At 38.4% G+C, this 14,370-nt stretch overlaps 1 protein-coding gene across 1 annotated transcript; it reads left to right on the top strand.

Annotated features, from left to right (window-relative positions):
• Window positions 1-4,218: 4,218 nt before the first annotated feature.
• Window positions 4,219-13,740, top strand: ogal (O-GlcNAcase like). Its single transcript, XM_038284718.1, has 17 exons — window positions 4,219-4,601; window positions 4,710-4,761; window positions 5,010-5,107; window positions 6,807-6,937; window positions 7,549-7,720; window positions 8,775-8,873; window positions 8,969-9,108; window positions 9,181-9,307; window positions 10,254-10,331; window positions 10,422-10,681; window positions 10,758-10,923; window positions 11,864-11,949; window positions 12,055-12,147; window positions 12,266-12,342; window positions 12,938-13,058; window positions 13,142-13,271; window positions 13,467-13,740. The coding sequence occupies exons 1-17, from the start codon at window positions 4,550-4,552 to the stop codon at window positions 13,604-13,606; spliced, it is 2,022 nt and encodes a 673-aa protein (XP_038140646.1). The 5' UTR covers window positions 4,219-4,549; the 3' UTR covers window positions 13,607-13,740.
• Window positions 13,741-14,370: the final 630 nt, after the last annotated feature.

The following is a 14,370-nucleotide window of genomic DNA, read 5'->3' as shown; positions in this document are numbered from 1 at the left end:
AAGGAAAGACATCACTTTCTATAAAATATCTCTGCCTGTACCTGTTGACTCTTGTCATTTTCATAATGGTAACTCCTAGATTTCTATACACCAATAGAAAACAACACACTGAGGTATGGAGAGAATTTTGTTGCAAAAACATTTGTTTCTGTTGTGCTGGATTTTTTTATTCTTTTGCAATTTGTAAACATTTGTGCATAACTTCAATTATGCACATTATATCTGTTCAAAAACAAATATAATGAAATTATGAATGCAAAATAAAAAAAAAACATTTACAAAGTCAAAAAGATTTTTCTGCATACACACCATCAAATTTATGCACACAAATCACATGAAACAGACAAAACGGCAGTTATAGGCCTTATATTATTCTACATTTTTTTATTTACAGGCATTTGTGAGCTGTACAAATATATTTACTGGGTTAAAGGAAATAGCAGGGAAAACAGTCAATCTGAGAGGCATGAAGAAGAGTAGGAGACCATTAGGGGTAGCCTTCTATAGTGCATTTATTCTTTTTTAATTATAAATGTGTATTAAATACAATTAAAAAGTATAACTAATTATCTAGTAAAAAAAAACATCCATAAAGAATCAATGTTTTATTGACAACTGGATAACTGTAATTAAGGACTACTAATTTTCAATTATTGTGATTAACAACCTGGATTATCAATTAACTATTATCAACTCAATTTACCACCAAATATGGTTGTTTAAACCAAATGTGGATTTGAGGTTTGTTTAGCCAGTAGTAAAAGGTAACAATTTAAACTTTTATTATAATTAATAGTCATTAAGTAAACCACAATAAATGTCTTTGAAAAAAGGCTAACCCTAGTATTTCAAGATAGCAGATCACTTAATAATCTGCTAATCATTTTATATCTTTTAAATTCACTGAACACACTATTTTCTGTTACAAGAAATTATTTTGTTCAAAATTACTAACAAGTACACACAAAAACTAAAAAAAAAAAATTATTAACAAAAAAATAAAGATTAAGGCCCTGTCCCATTTCTCTCACTTGGTTCTGAGGACGCTCAATATACAGGTGCTGGTCATAAAATTAGAATATCATGAAAAAGTAGATTGATTTCAGTAATTCCATTTAAAAAGTGAAACTTGTATATTATATTCATACATTACATACAAACTCATATATTTCACATGTTTATTTTGTTTAATTTTGATGATTACAAATGACAACAAATGAAAATCTCAAATTCATCATATCAGAAAATTAGAATATTGTGAAAAGGTTCAAAATTGATGGCCCCTGGTGCCACACTCTAATCAGCTAATTAACTCAAACCACCTGCAAAAGCCTTTAAATGGTCTTTCAGTCTAGTTCTATAGGCTACACAATCATGGGGAAGACTGCTGACTTGACAGTTGTCCAAAAGACGACCATCGACACCTTGCACAAGGAGGGCAAGACACAAAAGGTCATTGCTAAAGAGGCTGGCTGTTCACAGAGCTCAGTGTCCAAGCACATTAATAGAGAGGCGAAGGGAAGGAAAAGATGTGGTCGAAAAAAGTGTACAAGCAAGAGAGATAACCGCACCCTGGAGAGGATTGTGAAACAAAACCCCTTCAAAAATGTGGGGGAGATTCACAAAGAGTGGACTGCAGCTGGAGTGAGTGCTTCAAGAACCACCACACACAGACGTATGAAAGACATGGGTTTCTGCTGTCGCATTCCTTGTGTCAAGCCACTCTTGAACCACAGACAGCGTCAGAAGCGTCTTGCCTGGGCTAAAGAGAAACAGGACTGGACTGCTGGTGAGTGGTCCAAAGTCATGTTCTCTGATGAAAGTAAATTTTGCATTTCCTTTGGAAATCAAGGTCCCAGAGTCTGGAGGAAAAGAAGAGAGGCACTTCATCCACGTTGCTTGAAGTCCAGTGTAAAGTTTCCACAGTCAGTGATGGTTTGGGGTGCCATGTCATCTGCTGGTGTTGGTCCATTGTGTTTTCTGAGGTCCAGGGTCAACGCAGCCACATACCAGGAAGTTTTAGAGCACTTCATGCTTCCTGCAGCTGACCAACTTTTTGGAGATGCAGATTTCATTTTCCAACAGGACTTGGCACCTGCACACAGTGCCAAAGCTACCAGTACCTGGTTGAAGGACCATGGTATCCCTGTTCTTAATTGGCCAGCAAACTCTCCTGACCTTAACCCCATAGAAAATCTATGGGGTATTGTGAAGAAGAAGATGCAATACACCAGACCCAACAATTCAGAAGAGCTAAAAGCCACTATTAGAGCAACCTGGGCTATCATAACACCTGAGCAGTGCCACAGACTGATCGACTCCATGCCACGCCGCATTGCTGCAGTAATACAGGCCAAAGGAGGCCCAACTAAATACTGAGTGCTGTACATGCTCATACTTTTCATGTTCATACTTTTCAGTTGGCCAACATTTCTATAAATCCTTTGTTTTTATTGGTCTTCAGTAATATTCTAATTTTCTGAAATGATGAATTTGAGATTTTCATTTGTTGTCATTTGTAATCATCAAAATTAAACAAAATAAACATCTGAAATATATGAGTTTGTATGTAATGTATGAATATAATATACAAGTTTCACTTTTTAAATGGAATTACTGAAATCAATCTACTTTTTCATGATATTCTAATTTTATGACCAGCACCTGTAAGAGGGAAGTGCAAGTGAAGATTCTCCCTAAGAGATGGGACACCGCAATTACAGTCCAGCCCAGTAGATGGCGGTAATGCCCTGTGCATGACATGTTCACCTACGTCATGCGTACACCGTCTGGGTGTTTTCGTTCCGGGTGTTCGTAGATATGGCAGGTCGTTTTAAAATTTATTAGAAGCAATGTCCTCCTTTGTTCCATTTGTTGATCTCTAAATTAAAGATTCTTCCTAGTCAAAATTACATTCCTACTAGTCAGAAATGTACATATAGATATGCTAAATTACATTTTTGCTAGCAAAAATTACATTTCATGCCATTTTAAGTGGCTGTTTTAACATATATTTGTTTGTATTTCAGATATCTTTAATATCCTCCTATCTAAAGTGAACATTTCAGATATCTGAAATGTAGTTCTTACTAGGACAAATGATGTCACAAATTGAGATATCTGGAATTCTAATTGAACTAGTCATAATGTAATGATATATTTGTACTAGCAGAAATATATTTTAGATGTCAAGAATTGTACTTCAATTCAGTTTATTTATATAGCGCCAATTCACAACACAGGTCATCCGAGGCACTTTGCAGTTCACCAAATCATCCAGTCAAATTGATTCAAAGCTTTCTATCTAAGGAAAACCAGTTGATTGCATCGACTCATTGACTCGAATACAATCCCTAACACTTAGCATGCTTGTAACGACAGTGGGGAGGAAAAACTCCCTTTAAACAGGAAGAAACCTCCAGTAGAACCAGGCTCAGTGTGAGCAGCCATCTGCTGAGGCTGACTAGGGTTCAAGGAGACAGAAGCAGAGATACAAAAAGCAGCTGTAAAAGGCGGCCCAGTCCAGGAAACACACAGCCAGGCAGACGAGCTCTGAGCCAACTCCCATGTCAGACGATGAAGAGAGCACATCCACCCAGTCACAGCCAGAGAAACAGGACTACACTGGAAAAACAGGCCGATCTCCAACATCTATAAACAAAGGCGTTGATGGCAGCAGCACAGCTGATATTTCCTTTCTGGATATCTGTAATGTTATATTCATTTTTGATATCCGAAATAGTAATTATGACTAGCAGTAAGTGTATTATGGTTCATTCTAGTCATAATTCATTCTAGACAGGAAGAATGTTTATTTTAGATAGGAAGAATCCTATTTTAGATATCTGGAAGTAAAAGCCTATGGGAAACGTGACGTCATTTGTACTAGTAAGAATTACATTTCAGATATCTGAAATGTTTATTTTAGATATGAGGGATTTTATTTTAGATATCTGAAGTGTTAAATTTGACAAGGAAGAAATGCATTTGAGACATCTGAAATATATATTCCGCCAAGCTAAGAAATGTCAAAATGGCCTGCCATAGAGACTAAACCGGTTTGCCAAAGGTTTGCCTGCTGTATCCATAGATATCCATAATAAATTATTATGGATACCTATGGCTGTATCGCATCACCAGCCCTGACTGACAGGTCATTGGCGAATTTGTATCACGTGAAGCCTGGACCCGGAAGCTCCAGAGGGCTTTACCGTATTAATAGGAGAAGCGGCGCAAGTGAAGTTAGACTATGCTCGGACATATGCGGTAATTTATAAATGTTTCAAATCAAGTTGAGTCCGGATTAGCCAGCAGGTGGATCCGGGTCCGGACCGCAGTCTGCTAATCTGTGACCACTGATTTAGACTTTAGAGTGTGAACCTGTAAAGTAGCCTTTTTGCTGGGAAAAGCAGAGCTGTTCTCCAATGCAGCGATAAGGCGCTGTCATAAACCCAGTGAGTGAAAGCAAAGGTTAGCGTGTTATTAGCATGCTTTTTGTTCCTGAACATCAGTAAGCTTCCAGCTGAGCAAGAGTTCGCATTGTGTGGACATGTCAACACCTGGCAGGGACGAGACACGCTTCCTCAGTGGGGTGGTGGAAGGTGAGATTATTTGTCAGTAATCCTGTTTAATCTGCTGGTCGTTTAAAATATATGTGAATTGCTTATGAGATAGTAATGTAAAATTTGTATTCTTCTTTTTTTATTTAGGGTTTTATGGGCGACCATGGACTATGGAACAAAGAACAGAGCTCTTTAAAAGGTGTGCTGCTTTACATAACATCTTGCATTAAAATTATAACAGACTTTCCACATTGAGTGTTTATTAATGTCCTGTTTGATGGTGCATTTTTGAAATGTTACATCTATGAAAGATTGGTTGGTGCATCTATTAACATTATTGCAAAGCATGCTGTGTTTGTGTCACTGCAGAGTGAGCAATCATGCACACCTCAGCATGTCTGCAGGGCAATCTGACTAATTTAATTACATCATTTTCATTTCTCCAAGGGAGCACATGTGGGGTCTGAACACCTATCTGTATGCTCCCAAGGATGACTACAAACACAGGATGTACTGGAGGGAATTATATTCTCCAGAGGAGGCAGGTCAGTCTTATTCATCCATCTATTGTTTGTACCTGTTTACTGGGGGAAGTCAGTCCATCACAGGTCAACACAGAGACACGCAGACAAACAACTGCTCTGTGGGAGGAAGCTGAAGTAGGTCATACAAACTTGGCAAACAAAAAACCCAGTCTGAAAATCTAACCCAGCTGCACTGAAACAGTGTTCACCAATTTATAGAACTGTGCAGGCCTCCCCACCCCAAAATAAGATATTAATATATCTTCAGGAAGTGGGTTAAAATACTGTTTTAACTTGTGCAGACATGAATATATTATTTTAATAAATTTGTATTTGTAAAATGAAGTAATTGCAATCAAAATTAGTCAGGCAGTCTTTCAATATGTATGTTTTTGACCGTAAAATAACAGATAAAAAAAGAAGAAAAAAAGGATAATCTTAAATAAAATAATATACTCCAAGCATATGTCATGATAGCATTTACTTGGTCCTTTTTGAGACTGAAAATAGTTTTTTTGCTCTGGGCTCAATCAGCAGACCAATTTTAGTGTTTGAAGAATTAAGAAAAAACATTTTGTACATAGACTGTGATTAGATTAGAAAACATGTTGGTCAGAAGAACTGGCTCTCTGAAATGAGTGAGAAAAGAACAAACCAACAACTTTTAAAACTGCCTAAAGCTCCAACAAATGTTCATTCAAACGGGCATCTTAACTCTGACTGATGACCTTTTGCTTTTATTTTTGTTGCTAGATGAGTTGTTTTGCTAATTTATTATAGTCACTTATGAACATGGTGTTTCTGCTTTATGTGTGTTTGTCTTCTCAACTATGTGAAAGTTAATCAGCAAATAAAAGTCAAGGAAAGAAAGTAAAAGATTTGGGAAAGATAATCACCTGGTTTAATACATGTCTTCTGTTGGGCTTGTAACTCCTAATAAAATGGCAGGCCGTTTTGACATTTATTAGAAGCGCTGTCCTCTCTTTTGTTCCATTTGTTGATCTCTAAAATAAGATTTTTCCTGGTCAAAACTACATTCCTATTTGTCCAAACTGTACATATAGATATCCAAAATAAATTTTTGCCAGCAAAAATTATATTTTAGGATGCAAAAAGTATAATTGTACAAGTAAGAATAAACTTTCAGATACTGGAAATCTTTAAATTTGAAGTGGTCCTTTTGACATTTATTAGCTTGACTGAATATGTATTTCAGATGTCTCAAATGCATTTCTTCCTAGTCAAAATGAGCATTTTAGATATCTAAAATAACATTCTTCCTATCTAAAATAAACATTTCAGATAACTGACATCTAATTCTTAACAGTACAAATAACGTCACATTTCCTGATCATATGTATTGGGCTTTTACTTCCAGATATCTAAAAATGAATTCTGACGAGGATGAAGTCTAATTTGAAAACTGCCACACCCTTGTGTATTTTCTTTTATGTCCTTTTTTCTCTAAGTGTTGCACCAGATTTGAACCATTATCTCTGTAGAGACAATGTTTAAACGATGAGCTTAAACCATCTCCACGTTATCAGTAATGTTACAGAGTAAAGGGCAGTTACAACATTTCAATGTCTAAACCACTAAACCTATTATCCACCTCAGAAAAAGACTTTATTACCTCATTACGTTTTATCTCTGATTTATAAATGCCTCCTCTGTCAGACCCTCCATCTTTCTCCTACATTTCCTTCTGCCTTTTTCCTAGAACAACTGGTCGCCCTGATCTCAGCAGCTGAACAGAATCAGATTGAGTTCATCTATGCGATTTCTCCTGGGCTGGATATCACCTTCTCCAACCCCAGAGAGGTAGCTGCCCTGAAGAGGAAGCTGGATCAGGTACAGTAGGACTTTGAAAGCCGAGGCCAAGGGTGGAGCTGGGCAGGATAAACTACTGCGCTTATCTAGGTTTATGGTTCCCTAGGTATTTTTTTTCATAACTTTATATAAACTTTGAGCATTCTAAACCTAAACCTCAAAGCTTTTCACTTGTTGCAAAAACAAATGTAAGTGTTGGGATTCTATTTAATGGATTAACACATATCAGATTGGAGGGGGAAATTACAGGATGAAATATGAAGTTTCACAAAAGAAAGGGAATGATGTTGTGTGCTACTGGATTCAGGTTCCTTTAATCTGATCCTTTAATCCTAAATAAAGCCCAATACAGCAAACTGCCCTCAGATTTGAAATTGTTTCTATTTTACACCTTGTCTAATTTAATCTCAGTTTAAATCCAGTTTTTCTGTGAAGACCTAAAAGGTTAGAGAACCAATGGCATCATGAAGACCAAGCAGAGATACTGATTCATAGCCAAGAAAACTGACCCCCTTTATAAATGTAGGCAGTAAAAGGTTAGCTAAGAGAGCAGCCTCCAGCAGTCATAGAGGTCTAATGCTCAGATTTAATCCTGATGAGTACCTCATGCTAAAACAGCTGTATGGTTTCAGGTCAAGCAGTTCGGCTGCAGGTCCTTCTCTTTGCTCTTTGACGACATTGAGACTAACATGTGTCCCGCTGACAAGGAGGCCTTCAGCTCCTTCGCCCACGCACAGATAGCCATCACCAACGAGGTTTACCAGCACCTGGGAGACGCCAAGACCTTCCTGTTCTGCCCAACAGGTCAGAGACTTATCCTGAACACAGCATGGAACAAGGTTAGAAAGGTTAACCAAAAACAGTGAAACTAGACTTTAGAAACATTTTAATGAAATGAAATAAAAACTAGACCTTGCAAAAAAGTGAAAATAAAACATGAGGGCTTACAAAACAAATGAAAACAAACTAAATTGAAGGGTTGGCCCCTTTGCTCCTGGGGTCCCTTTGGGCATCTGGTTTTGGGTCCGCAGGCGCTGGCCTTGGTGCTCCGGGGGGACGCGTCTTTGGCTATTCACAGGCACTATTGAGCATTTTTCCTTTGAATAAACTTAACATGCACAAGTGCAGTCACACAAACAACTACAGGTGCTTGGCTCCAGATTCACTTCCATACAGAAAGCCCATATTCTTATCTTCAGCTTCCACAGTATACATGTCAGATTAAATAATACTACTTCAGCGATAGTATCAAGGTGCTATTTTATTGTATCTCTCATACTATATCCGTTGGTTGTGCTGTTCTTTTTAATTCTCTTTGCAGGCGATGAAGCAGGCTGAAGACGTTTTATCGTTATCTCCCTTTTATCTCCTCTATCTTTCATCTTTTCTCCTTTTTTTGTTGTCCCTTTCCTTTTCTGCCTACATTGTAGTGTCCATATAATCTGTAAAACTCCCTGCAGGAATTACTACAAAGCAATTTATATGCATAAATCAAGCTGAGCACTATGGCGATAGCCATACTGCTCCAATTGTGAAAGCAAAATCTGTTGGGCTCTTTTTGGCATCAAGACAATTATTCTTATTGCCACATTGCCAGACAGGACACTGTTACAAAAAAACCCCATAAAAGACTAAAAGTATAACTAATAAAAACAACACTGAATCTAAGCCTTTTCAACAAATTAAAAAACTAAACATTGTAACAAGTTGTAAAACCCAATTGAACTAAATAGAATTGAAGATCAGAAGTCAGAACTAATGAAAATTTAAAAACCATTTAAATCTTGGTGTGGGGGTCTGTGTTTAGATATGTTTTGATATTATATTTGACGTTTTTTGTTGCTTGCAACATTTCCAGACTACTGTGCTGCTTTCTGCTCCCCCAATGTGCCCCAGTCCTCATATTTGCAGACCGTTGGGGAAAAGCTTCTGCCTGGAATCGACATACTGTGGACTGGTAAGATTACACTTGGTCCATTCCAGTTAATTTCTTTTTTACTTTCACTGCTATTCAGTCCTTTTTTATTTTTTTTTTCGGCTATGGTTACTCAGGTCCGAAAGTTGTGTCCCACAAAATCTCGGTGGAATCCATAGAGGAGGTGACGGCTGTCCTGAAGAGGCCACCTGTCATCTGGGACAATATTCATGCCAATGATTATGATCCTCAGAGGATGTTCCTGGGACCATATAAGGTATTTAGCATCACAATCAGCCTGCTGGCTCTATGAGCTCTTTGTGATCGGCACACCTCTGTCTTCATGAAGGACCGACCCACTGAGCTGATTCCTAAACTGAGAGGAGTGCTCACCAACCCCAACTGTGAGTTTTATCTAAACTTCGTGGCAATTCACACTTTGGCGACATGGTGTAAATCTTCACCTGCTGGAGAGGGTAAGTTCTGTTTTCATTCTTTTTTTTTTTTTAGCCTTTAACTGCTTTTTTTTTCCCGCAAACAATGATTGATGATACTGCAGGGATCCCCAACTCGAGTCCTTTAGGGCCGCTCCATGCTCCAACACACCTGAATTTACAAAAAAAAGGGCTCCTCGTTAGGCCTCTTCAGCAAAATAAACCAAAAAATCAATTCAAGTCAGAAAACCCAGCTCAGAGTTAAGTAGTTATTCCAACCTGAATTGTTTTATAGATGAGCTTACCATATACTTTTATTAGACTCCATTTCAGCCCACAAACAATACCAAAACTTTTACAGTTTTTGGGCTAAGTATCTACTTCATTATACGATACGATGTTTAAATAGTCCAGGGAAACTCAAGTTTTCTCCCTTTAAATGTAGCGGGTGAAACAGAAGTCAGAAAAGGAAAAACAAAAACTTCCTGCCTAAAGTAAAAAAACACAGTGTAGGTACTATCATGCTGTGTGGCTGCTTTACTACATTCAAGGTCTGCAGAATGAGATTAGAGAGAGAGTTGGACCTTTGAGCTTGAGATGATCACAAGACTGTTCATCTTTTTCTGTGTGTGGAGAGAAAAAAAGGAACTCACAGGATTAACCTGTCACCACATCATCTTTTAATCTTTACTAACAGTTCTGAGTGGTGCATATTATTATACAAAGGTGGGAAGAAAGATGGCAAATAAATCAATTTGTTGAATGTTTGGATGTTGATGTGGGGGAGCTGGACAAACAGCGGCTGCATCTCTTAAAGTCCAACATGAATCAATTCTCACGTTTTCCAATTATTTGTTGAATTAAATGTAATTTTAGAATTATATTTGAAAATAAATGTTTTTTTTTTTTTGTAGATGATCAAAAGCAAAAGACTGTAGTTTAACCCTCATTCATCTAATGATTTTGACTTTCTGACTTGTGGTACCAGGCTACAGCGCTCAGGAGGCCCTGAGACTGGCCCTCTTAGACTGGATGCAGGAGTTCACCAGCACCGATCAGCCTGGAGGTAGCGTGACGCTAAAGTTACTTTCATTCACTCAGAATGCAACAAAGAAATGAGGCCAGGTTCTATTCAAAGCTGTGTGCATGCCTGTAGGTGCTTGTGAATCAGCTAGCCTAAAAAAAGAGCTGTCTGATGAGGAGCCCATGCAGACGGACGTGAGTGAGAGCCCCTATGTTCCCGGGCCAGGAGAGAACCCGCTGTATACAGCCAAACCTCTGACTCTGGACGACCTGAACCTGCTTTCAGACCTCTTCTATCTGCCATACGAGCATGGGCCCACGGCCAGGATGATGCTGGAGGAGCTGGACTGGCTCAAGAACCACCGTCCGGCTGCTGCAGCTCCCACTGAAGAGGTAGGCCGGGGTTGAGGGTTTAAACCCTTCCTAAAGCTGAACACTTTGATTAAGCCGCGTCACTTTTTTCTTTCAGTGGTGCGGCAGGGCGGGCAAGTTTGACGGCATGTGCGAGGGCGTGGTGCAGATGTTCTACCGCCTGTCAAACGTCCCGAACCGCAGAGTTCTGTACGATCTGTACAACTACATCTGTGACATCAAGAGTGGGGTCGGATTGGCACGGGCTTACGTTAAAACACTGGGTGGGAAAACTTTTCCAGCTGGAACAAAAATCAGCATACATTAAGAAATTAGATTTAAATAAATAAACTTTTATATATATTAAAAATATTATGTATTTCAATAACGTTTAAAACTCAAATTCAAATTCCCAAATTAGTTTTCTCTGAAAATGATACTAAGGCCAGTTAAAATAGATTTTTACATGAAAAATGTCTGACTTATGAAAGGTATCTCCATGTGCTGGTATAGAATAGGCATTAGCGCTCCTTCTACATGTATTATTGACATGAGGTGTTATAGAAGCCCTGCTGCTTTGCTAGCAGCATTCCAGTCATCTAATATCTCTCATCTTCCCCTTAACACTCCATAGATTCTCTATGGGGTTAACACCATGGCCATTGAATCAGCGTCTGGTAGCTCTGGCAGTGTGGGTGGTTCCTGATGCGGGAAATTAAAGCACAATCTCAAAGGTTGTCGGCACAAAGAACCATCAAATCACTTTTCTGCTGTGGTGTTGCGTCTGCATTGGCTGTGGTGCTCAGTAAATGCCAGAGCATCGCCAGCAGATGACATCGCACATTAAATAACAACGGAATGGGGAAACATCCAAATGGACTTTAAGAAACATTGATTCTGATCCTTTTTAGCAATTACCCTTTTAAGTTTCTCCTTAATGGCTCCATGTGTGTTTCCCTTGATTATGTGGGAAACAAAAACATACAAACTATGTAGTAATATAGTCTAATCTTAAATAATATTCAAATGTTCTTAGAAACGTTGTTTCCATCAGCTATAAGCGATGGAATATAATTTACTGATTAATTACTCACGGATAGTGTCTTATTCCTAATTATTGAGATGCAGCTGCGACGAATGCCAGCTTCATTGAACACTGTGTTACTCTGTGATCTGTTTACCCACTTATAAGCTGTTTATAATATTATGTGTTTGTTTCCACAGGAGGTCAGAATCAACCCTCAGCCCAGTTGCTGAATGATGATCCTGAACCTTGGGGCTTCCGGGGAGGCCTCTCTGGGGAATTCCAGGTAAACAAACCATATTAGCGATTTCTTCCAGTTCTAGTTGGTGAAAGCTCAAGACTTGTTGTAAACAGGTTAAAACTGTAGAGTTAATAGGCTGTTTGTTTTCAGAGGATGCTGCCAGGACATGGAAACAGGGACCTGTTCAAACACCCTCCCATGACAGCAGTTTACTGCATTCGCCCTTACTGCACCGAGGACAAGGTTAGAGTCATCAATGAGTCACTGTATGGGTGATATAGAATAGAAAAACCCTTTATTGTCCCAGATTAGAGAAATTCTGGTGTTATATATGATTTACAATAAAGGTGTTATCTGCTAGGTTGAGGTGCAGAAGATCTTTAAGGAGATGCAGACAGAGGGTGACGTCCGCCTGCAGCCTAAACTAATCAGTGACAGGTAAGAAAGGTTGCACTGTGAAAGCAGGGAACTTCTTATTTGTCCCTCACTGGCCTCCTTAGGGTGTAAAAGGTAACATTAGAAGGAACCAAAGATGAATGCAGAATAGCAAATTATTCTAACCCATTTTATATTTCTTATCATGAATCCCTACAATAAAACATCACTTAGAAGGGCTTAGTTCCAAAGATTCCTGATATGTTTTTGGGATTTTGATGGAAACCTCCAGATCATTTTTATAGTTTTATTGACATGATTTTTCCAACTTTCCAATTCACTGAGTTCAGGTTAATGGCTTTATTAATTATTAGTTTCCAGGTCCAAAATTATAAACTATGCACAGGAAAACATCAAAGAAATAATAGAAAGAAGGTACCTGAAAGTTTCTAACAACATAACAGATCCTTCATATATATGGTTGGTTTTTAGTTTTTTTATTTGATGTTTTTCTGGTCCGTAACATTGCGTTATTCCTATCTAGTGCTTTGAAGGATTTAACTGTTATTTTAGAAATGCTATAACCAGAGAGCATTTGACTGGTCCTCAGCAATGAGTTCTTCTGCTGTAACGTTTCTTCCTAATGTCCTCTCTGCAGCCTGTCATCATGTGAAATCCCCCCCTCCCCACAGTGTGCTCTTGTTGTTGAGGATGACTTTGGGGTTTGTGGATATGCGCTGGCACTCACTGACGCCAAACAAGCTGCAGGCTCTGATCAGGTGATCACTACTAAGGTCTTGTTTCTATAACAGGTAGACATTGAATGAAACATGGCAGACTAAATCTGCTCTTGTGGTTCCAGAGGCCAGGAAATGACCCATTATTGAAGGATTACCCTTCCCTGGTGGCAGTCCAGGTGCTCCCTCGGGTCACTGATCCATCCCCAGCTAAACGTATGATTTCTCAGCTGTTGTCCTCCCTCAGGAACAGTGGTAAGTCGGCTTGAAACAGCTGGGTTAAACTCAGACTTTTTGGGTCTATGGGTTTGCCACAAGGGGGGGCTGTTGAGTTATGTTCCTGCTGTCCATAATTTACCTTAAATTTAAAGATAAAACTGCCTAAAAGTTTCCCTTTTATAAAAAGTCTTTGTACGTGACCAAAGACAGACTCATCTGTTTGACTTTCAGGCTCCAGAGGAGTTTTCTGTGAGCTGAGGCAGAGCGACCGGAGGATGCTCGACTTTTTCTCTAAACTGGGCTCCTTTAAACACATTCCCATGGACAAGAGCCTGTCTCAGGATGCTGTTGTCATGGCAACACAGCTCTAGTAGCATGAAAGCATTTGGGATGATGATAAACTACTAAAATCTCTCATGTATTAGCACATTGGAATAGATTTTGTTGTATTTTAAACCTGTAAGGTGTAAGGTTGCTTTTTCAATAAATGGGAAACCTCTAAGTACTTTTTATTTCTAAGTTTATGTGGCACATTTATAGAGATACACAAGTACAGGATAATCACAGGATTTATTTTATTTTATCTTTTAGACAATACAAAGGGAATATATTAAGAATTAATCTTTGATTTAATAGCTTTTTAATTTGTTCATTGGCTTTAGAGGCATAAAAACTTAGTTCAGAAAAATGCTGCAGTCGATTTACAAGGATCAGTAAAGACACACAGTCGGCTTCATATGGTGTAACTGCTTCTAGTTGCCATTCTGGCTGTAATCAGTCTGCTCCATACAGCACTGATCACTGGAGTAATTGCATCATTAAAAAAATGGACAAATCTCAGTGTTGCTCTGCAGTAAAACTTAATTAAACTAGATATTAAAGACCTTCTGTTTCCCCATTTATTAAACTGTTTATCCTGAGTGATCAGCTAAGAAACGCTGAACAGAAAAAGATATCCCATATGCAGTATTTGCACAGCTTTTGATTATGAAAACCCTGTTTAAGGAGAAAGTGTCTTTGCTGCTTCAAAGTTTTTTAAATAGAAAAATAGCTATTACCGGTAAATGAAAAACAAAGCATGGTGTGAATTAAAAAGCAAAAAGATACACATCACACAGAAACGATGGAATGTGAA

The sequence above is a fragment of the Cyprinodon tularosa genome, unplaced genomic scaffold, assembly GCF_016077235.1.
Source record: "Cyprinodon tularosa strain WSP-4 unplaced genomic scaffold, ASM1607723v1 ctg201, whole genome shotgun sequence".
In the NCBI taxonomy this organism is placed as follows: domain Eukaryota; kingdom Metazoa; phylum Chordata; class Actinopteri; order Cyprinodontiformes; family Cyprinodontidae; genus Cyprinodon; species Cyprinodon tularosa.
The sequence above is the reverse complement of the archived record's forward strand: the minus strand, read 5'-3'. Positions and strand labels throughout refer to the sequence as shown.

Bases quoted from the DNA above. Each gene is read 5' to 3' on its own strand.
- ogal (XM_038284718.1), top strand. From the start codon at position 4,550: ATGTCAACACCTGGCAGGGACGAGACACGCTTCCTCAGTGGGGTGGTG. The intron at 7,721-8,774 runs GTCAGAGACTTA...CAACATTTCCAG, and splicing joins CTTCCTGTTCTGCCCAACAG to ACTACTGTGCTGCTTTCTGC. The intron at 9,308-10,253 runs GTAAGTTCTGTT...TTGTGGTACCAG, and splicing joins ATCTTCACCTGCTGGAGAGG to GCTACAGCGCTCAGGAGGCC.